Genomic DNA, 8,568 nt, shown 5'->3' on the forward strand with positions numbered 1-8,568 from the left:
CATAATTTCTAACTCCTTATTTAAACGTCGTAGCACTTCAACATTGGTAATCCTTTGAACCCACTGAATTTTCAATATTCTTCTGTAACATCACATTTCGAACGCTTCTATTCTTCTTATGTGTTGTGTCTTCAATGTCCAAGCTTCCATTCCGTATAGCAATATAGAAAATATGTAGCATCTTAGAGCCCTCAATCTGAGAGGCAACTGAAGGTCTTTGTTTGTAAGCAGTGTCTTCATTTTTATAAATGCTTGCTTTGCAGTTTCAATTCGGACTTTAATTTATTTCAGTTCGCACATTTAAAATAATTATTAGAAGAGTCAAAAACCAACGTAAATATCTTTAAAAATTTTAATTTTTCTCCTTACTTGAAATAATAAGGATGGTTGTAGTATTTCTAAGGTCAGTCAGTGTTTTAGTCTGTTAAAATTTTGTGTATATAGACGTAATATAAATTTTCATAAGTCTAAAATTATATTAGCTTAATTCATCGTTTTACAGCCTCCACTGAAATTTATATTATACGACGTAATCCAGAGATAATTTTCTGGCTAATATTTGTTTTACCTTTTACGGATTACATAGAATTTAATAACTTGGCGCTATGAATTATGAGTACTATAGTTAGTTGCTAGGGCAGCAATTGAACTGTATGGTAGTAAAAATATACAGGGTATGTGACAAGAAGCGGAATGGTCGAATATTTTGCGAAATGAACATCAGATCGAAAAACTGAAAAATAAGTGCTGCGTCTTTTAACGTGTTTAACATGTTTTTAAGACAGAATAGGACAGATAAGACAGAAAACCAAAGTCACTGATATGGTACAAAAATCATTAAAATTGAAATGGGAATACGCTAGACATGTAGCTAGGAGGGATTTAAACAAATGGCACAGAACAATTCTAACCTGGAGACAATACCAACACAAAATGCCCAGAGGCAGACTCCTAGGCAGAGTCCTATGAGAAGGACAGATGATGAGGGACTGAAACGGACTGCCGGGAAAAATTGGCTACAAGTACAGTTCACCAAGAATAGCTGAAAGTCTGAAAATAACCACGCCCATGATGCGCATTCGTCATCCGACGGATCTCGCACTGAGCGTTCACTTAATATCTACCGTTTGTAACGTGAACAAGTCGGTACAGTCTGCGAAACATTTTTTGTAAGTACGAACCGCAAAGGAGAATCAATTTAAAATTTGCAAATTTTGTTTAAATCGAATCTGAAGGGAAAAGTTTTAAATAATCAGACACGGGAAGTGATAGCAAACGTGATTCATTTTATGATAAATGAAGCGAACAACAATGAACCGTGTAGAAATTTGAAAAAAGTGCAGGAACGTGTGGTATTGCAACAGGTGTTAGTTTAAGCAGCATTCAAAAAATTGCTCGGGAAATGCAATTAATTGAAGATGGCGAATATTCCTCATTTGTAACTCCAAACAAAAAGAGAAAAAAAGCGCTTCAAAAACGTGATTGGACGATTTTGATATAGGGCGACTTCGACGTTATATAATGGATTTTTGTATAACACAAAAACAAGTCCCAACTGTGAAACGCATACACAGAACATTTGCAGAGGAGTACAACTACTCAGGTTCCATAGAAAGCCTACGAACAGTAATTAGAAAGATGGGATTTCGTTGGCGAAAAACCAGAACTAATAGAAAATTATTAATGGAAAAGCCCAATATTCAACATCTTAGACTGAATTTCTTACGTAGTATGAAACGTTACAGGAACGCAAATCGCCCAATTATATACATGGATGAAACATACGTCCATTCATCTCATACCCACCAAAAGAGCTGGTCTGATAGTTCAAACAAGGGCATACAAAAACCAGTATCTAAAGGAGAGAGTCTTGTGATAGTGCATGCTGGAGGTGAAAGTGGTTTTGTTAAAAAAGCTTATCTGCGCTACAAACCTACTATAAAAACAGGAGATTATCATGATTCAATGAACTACGACAATTGCAAAAAGTGGCTTCAGGATAAACTGATACCAAATTTGCCCGCGAACAGCGTTTTAGTGATTGATAATGCACCGTATCACAACGTACAAACTGAGAAATGTCCAACTATGTCTTCCAGGAAAGCAGCGAACAACGCGAAATATTTCCTTTACAGATGACATGTTGAAATTTGAATTATACGACATTATAAAATTACACAAACCTCTGTTTAAAACCTAGAAAATTGACAAAATACTCTAGGATAAAGGACATTCAGTTTTACGGTTACTCAAGATATTATCCGGATTTGAATCCTATAGAGTTAGTATGGGCTTCTATGAAGCAATACGTCGCTGAAAAAAATGTCAGTTTTGATTTTAAATTAGTGAAAAGTTTGTGTGGACTGAATAAAACGATGACGACAAATGCTATGGAAATGGATACGAGAAAGGTTATAAATATCTCTTTTAACAAAAGGTACTGGTACAAAGACACCATATTTATGCTTCACCGGGACCGAACATCTAATTTCTATTTATTACCCTACTGCTTACGCCCTTTTTCTCCGAAACCTTTTGGTCAGTATAATGGTAATATAAAGTATAAATAGTCAATATAAAAATATAATTTTTGGTTTATAATGCCATAATTTATAGCAACACAAGCGGTTTTTGTTGGATCTATTTTATTACATCTCACTTTGTAAAAAAATACTACAAATATACTGAAGAAAAGTAATGACAGTAATAATAATTGTGTACGGGACCTATTAGAAACTATTCAAACTTTACGTTTCTATATTTGTGTCTCCGATTGTACCTATATTTTAAAGTTCACCCGCGCGTACAGTCTATCTTTTTCCTTCCGAGTGCGTTCTCACTTCATTGTTCGCGCAGGCAGTTAGAATTTCAGACTTTCAGCTATTCTTGGTGAACTGTAGCGCGCAACAAAAATACAATGGAAAAGAAGACTTGAAGAGGCCTATGTTCAGATGTTTACGTGAATAGCTAGACGAAGAAGAAGAGGAAGAACATGTTTAGTAAATGTAGCAGAAGTGTATCATATTATATAATTTTATATATTATGAAGGAGAATGCTTTGGATAAATCGAACTGGAATTTTCTAATGAATCGAAAAGTGGCTGAATCATATCGTGAACTAGGTGAATTGAGGGCAGAATACTCATAATATTAAGTACCAAATTAAGCCATTTTTTGCAGTTATAGCATACACTTGACAGCCAAGGTCCGCCAAGGGTTGTCCACTAAATAAAGTCTAACTGCTTTTCGGGAGGATCTCTGGGTCAAATAAGTACCGCTCTTCGTGAAAACCTTCCAGTTTCCTCTAAAATGAAAATTATGGATCTGACCTAATTCTATGTGGTATTAAAATAACACTCGATTAGGTAATAGTGTACATCTTCTTCATGTAAAGCCACTATTCAGTTCAGTATTATGCCGCTATAAAGAAACCTGTATTTTATTACCTTTTCATTAGCGCTTGAAGTGATTCGAAAAATTTTGAATAATAATTTCTGGTGAATGGAAGTTTTTTTATCATATTTAATTTATTGATAAGATCTTCTTCTTTTTAATAATTCACCCAACATTCCAACCTACAAAACAAAAGAGTTATGGCCCTTTCTTAAGGCCGAAGTGAACATAATTTAGAAAGTTTAGTTAGAGACCCAGTTCTGTAGGATAGTTACTTACCCAGGAATGGGGACGAAGACAACAATGACAGACACTTCGAATAAATACACTTTCTAAAGGGGGGAATGGCAGAAGGTGCATCTCAGACTTTAGGACTGATAAGTCAAGCAGCGTCTATTCCGTATGGGCGACGGTAAACAGTGTCGTGTCCAGAATGGGTGACTGAACTTACAGGTTCTCCAAAGAGGGGGCTTTCACGTGAGACTTTACGATCCTGTCACATGTAAAAACAACAAAGGGTTAACATATAAGAAGCAGGATGAAAAATCAGGTTGTAATTCCTTGGGTAGTAATCCAGATCTCTATTGAAGGAAGAAACCATCGGATACGACGAAATGATAATGTTCCTTTTATTAAGAAATACCTAATAAATTTCAGCCTACGTCGAAAATAGAAACAGGAAAACAGACAGAGAGAGGGATACGGGTGGGGGAGGGTGGGCGCGAGTAAATCACATGTAGCGCTTTGAACATCCAAGGATGACGACCTAAAGACACACAGAGAGTTTAAGAGGATGAACCTTAACATTTTGGTAACAATAAAAATCAAGAAAATAGAAAGATGATATCTTCTACTGTTGGTGCGGCAAAAAAGAAAGAGCAGCGGCTGGAGTGGCAACTCTAGTCCATAAAAAATGGAGAAAACATGAAACGGTTCAAAAGAACTCAATAATTTTGCCTTATCCAGAAACAAAAAATCGTAAATGAATTGTAACATATTTTTGTCTCACCCTGTAGACATAACAATATCGCTTTATATGCCAAGCAAATGTAAGGAATTCATTTCTGTTCCGAAAAAAAAAACGCGAGAATTTGTAGTTTATCCGTTTGGTTAAAAGAAAGACGTTATATTATTTTGTAGACATATCTGCATTCGGTTTTCTGTGTTTATATTATCGTTCGAGAATTGAACTTTTACCGTTCAGTTTGTGATGTAAAAAAGAGTTACATTGTAGTTAATGATCGTTTTGGCTCCACGAATCCTGGGAGTTAGATGCAAAAAGGTGCTACTTTGAGTATTAGAGACACAGGTGTTAATTGTGGACTCAGCAATATCTTTCTTGGGATTGTTAGAAGTAAGGGAGAGGTTTGCTGACTTTTCAAACCGATTTTTGATGGTTCCTTACTCAGTAGGTTGGGCTTAAAATATATTGTTTTCCCTATTGGTCGATAGTAAATGTAGGAAGCTTGGTTATTCTTTATTAGTCATTGATGAAAGAAGGAAGGATTAAACTTTTTTCTTATTGGTTGATTGGATGAGTAGGGTAGAATAAGAGAAGTGGAGTGGGCTTTTGGAAGGAAGCGTTTTGGTTTTGAGGAGAGACAATTCAAGTTTTGGAAGTTGTAGTCAGAGGTTTAGTTGTAGCCTCGGACAGAGACCGCTTATAGCGGTTTCTGAAGAGTTGAGATGAATTTTTAGTTTTACTTTTTTAAGTGGAAGTTTGATTGAGAACTTAAGTGAGAATGTAGCCGATTTCGAAGTTTTTATGAAGAAATAATGGCGTTGCCGCGTTCAGGCAAAAAGCTGGTTAGTTTTAGTGTGTAATACACTAAATTTTTTTGGAAGCAGTCATGGATAAAGTCATGCATTAGGTGTCAATATTAATAATAAATACTTCAAGAAGTTAATTAAAAGTTATTTAAATATTTTAAAAAAGTCAATATGAGAAGATTTGGAAGTTTATTTATTTTTTTTTTGCTGAAACTTTTCATAGAAATAAATATTTTTGTTCTATTCTTTATCTAAATTCAGTGAAAAGTGCGTGTTTTGGACATTCACAACGTGAAGAATGAGGACAGGACTATAATATGACAAGGTATTGTTTGTAAACCTTTTTATTGTTTTTGTGGACATCATCTCTTATATTGTCTACAAGAGATCCATCATTTAATTTTTTGATTTTTTTAATTTTAATAAAAAGTTTATTCATTTTATAATAATTTTTTTGATTGATAACATTATTATCTGATCCCTTTTCTCTTGTTCATAAGTGATAAATCAACATGAGAACACTAGGTAAGGTCATGTGATATTTATATTTATGTAAATGTGTTTGTATCTTATGACAACTATATATTTTTATTAACTTTGTACTTTAGTTATTTTTTTTAAGTTTTATGTAAGCTTCGTTTTTCATTTTCTTTTTATCCAATGGCGCCCCCCGAGCATTTGAGCTTGTATTATATTTAAAATCTATTAAGAATCCACCCCCCTACATCTCTGAAGACTTAGAGCTACCTAGGCACTCCGTAAAGTTACGTAGCACCAAGTATATTTTTATGTTTGTTTAATTTGTCGTGTTACATATTATTTTTTTTTGCCTGTGTTATCCACGCTGGTACTACAAACAATACAATCATAGCAACTCATAAAAATGAACGATTAATAAACTCATATTAAAAATATTGCGCAGAATTATGTACAATCATTAACTTGTGACTTATATGTACTCTTTCCACATTTTTCCCAATTTCACTCTTTCTTTACAGAATTTTTATTTGTGTACTGAATTTTGTCTACTATTAAGTATATTAGAGATTTTTCCGCGTGCTCCACATACATAATGGTCCATATCGCCAGTGATATAGTTTTAAATAAAGAAATAAAGTCATCATTCGAGAGGCGTACAAAGAGAAACAAGTCTGGTCGAAATAAAGGCGACGTAGTCGAACGAATGAAAACAAAAGACATAACGACAGACATTCTATGGCAATTACAGTAACATCACATTTCATACAAGACACATAACGCGAAGATAATGCGATCATGAATCTACTGGGAGTGTCTACTGTCATGACAAATATAACTATTTACGTCTATGGTGTAGATCTTTGACGATTTTACACTGAAAATAAAAATAACTTGTTACTCAAAAAAAACTTTATTTTTTTATTTTATACTGGCATACTGGCGTGCTATGCAACAAAAATATTATTATATAATAAAGACATGGAAATGATAAATACCATCCAAACAAGAAAATTGGAATATCCATCTGGAATACAACTTGCTCCAATTGAATATGCACGAAAAGATTCCAGGAAAAAGAAGAAGAATAAAAGAAACAGAATATAAACAATGATGATATAAACAATTTATGGAACAACTATAAGGATCACTATTGGACATATTGGAAGCAGACAGCGTGGTGGTCTGACGAAAGAAGAGAGCAAGTAAAAGTGCAGAAAAAAGCATTTATAAAAATATTTGAAAGATAAAAAACGAGATTCAAAGACGAGATTTATAAAAATGAAAGATGAATGGCACAAATATTAGTAACAGCATCAAAGAGAGATAACTGGAAAAAATTCAAAAATAGAATGGAAGAAAATAGCAAATGTTGCCAAAAACTATTCTACAGAGTCATGAAGACGATAAGAAAACAAAAAACAAGAAATATACAGCATTAATGACAAAGTGGAGAAATACTAATAGAAGAAAAGATGGAAAGAACGCTTTGAAGCACTATTAACGGATATAAACCAAGGTGACATTAATGAAGAACAAGATAATATATTGGAAGATAACACAGACAACTTAATAAACGAGAAAAAATTAAAAGAGGCAATAAAAACGTTGAAGTGTGGAAAATCATCTAGTGTGGATAGAATAACAGCAGACATATAAAAAACATGGGAAACATGGGGAACAAAAAATAGTACTGAACACAATGAATAAAATGTGGAAAAACTTTTCTCTGTGGGCATCCCGGAAGAAAAAACATACTAGCATTTCTTGACCTAAAAAAGCCTTCGGAAAAGTATTCAGACAGAAACTATGGGAAAATACCTACTAAGAGGAAAAGGAATGGTCTAGGTTACTAAGAATTATAAAAATACAATGAACACAACAATGATGTAATTAGTAAATACGTTTACAATAAACAGAGGTTTAAGGCAGGGAGAAGCACTTAGCCAAACACTGTTCCTAATATTTACGGACGAAATTATTAAGAAATGCACAACGAAGAGTATAAAACTGAATGTAAGGTATTCGCGGTGTGCAAGTACTTGGAAGGGAAACGAGAAACGACCGTGCGCGAGTCGCGGAGAAATATTGCAACTATCTTAAATAATTCATATTGTCAATTGAAATTGTCAAATTGACGTATATTTTATACCTTCTGTCATTGAAGCAGAAAAATTATATATTGCTCCACAATATTGATATGATATGCAATTATTATATAAAGGTAAATTTAATTAAATGTATTTTGCTTGCAGTACTGCATTTTAATAACTAATTTTATTTACTACATACAATTGTTTATGTTTTCATCACATAACCTGAATCTTATTTTTTCTTCTTATTATTTTTTTGGACTATGGCCTTGACAATTATCCAGTAACCAGGACTAATATAATTGGCCAATATAATTAAAAGTGCGAATAAAAGTACAGAGCGTAGAAATAGGGGTCGCTTTGCCAAACTTGCACAGTCCCACACTAGAAATCTCCGAAGTAATAAATTGCTGATTATTTGGTGGTAAATTATTGCAAAATCTGAAAAAGTACTTCAGAATAATTTGAAAATATGGGAAGAAGTATTCACTGAGAACGGAATGAAGATGAATATTAACAAAACAAAAGTTATGCGGTTATGGAAACAAGCAGTGGCGACGCGTGACTTTTTCTAAAGTGTTACCAAAACCAGATGCAAAAAATCTTATTTAAAAAAATGAAGATATGGCTAAATGTATATACATATAGCTTCAATAATATCATTTTGTATATCACTTGAAACTCTCGAAAAAACAGTTGATGTTTCTAGATGTTGGCAAAATTTTTGATCTTTTTTGGCAATTAATGTTAACAATTCCCTGTAATTGCCTCGAATGTCAGAGCCGTCGCCCTCAAAATGACCACGAAACGCTAATTCTTGTTCGGCCAAAAAACA

General features: G+C 33.5%; 1 protein-coding gene across 1 annotated transcript; it reads left to right on the top strand.

The window, feature by feature from the left end:
* The first annotated feature begins 1,521 nt into the window (after positions 1–1,521).
* Positions 1,522–2,139, top strand: LOC126880977 (uncharacterized). The gene has a single exon (XM_050645060.1). It carries the CDS (start codon positions 1,522–1,524, stop codon positions 2,137–2,139), a length of 618 nt encoding a protein of 205 aa, XP_050501017.1.
* The last annotated feature ends 6,429 nt before the right edge of the window (positions 2,140–8,568 follow it).

The sequence above is a fragment of the Diabrotica virgifera genome, chromosome 2 (genome assembly GCF_917563875.1).
Source record: "Diabrotica virgifera virgifera chromosome 2, PGI_DIABVI_V3a".
Lineage (NCBI taxonomy): Eukaryota > Metazoa > Arthropoda > Insecta > Coleoptera > Chrysomelidae > Diabrotica > Diabrotica virgifera.

Coding starts and splice junctions, on each gene's coding strand:
- LOC126880977 (XM_050645060.1), top strand. CDS start 1,522: ATGGATTTTTGTATAACACAAAAACAAGTCCCAACTGTGAAACGCATA.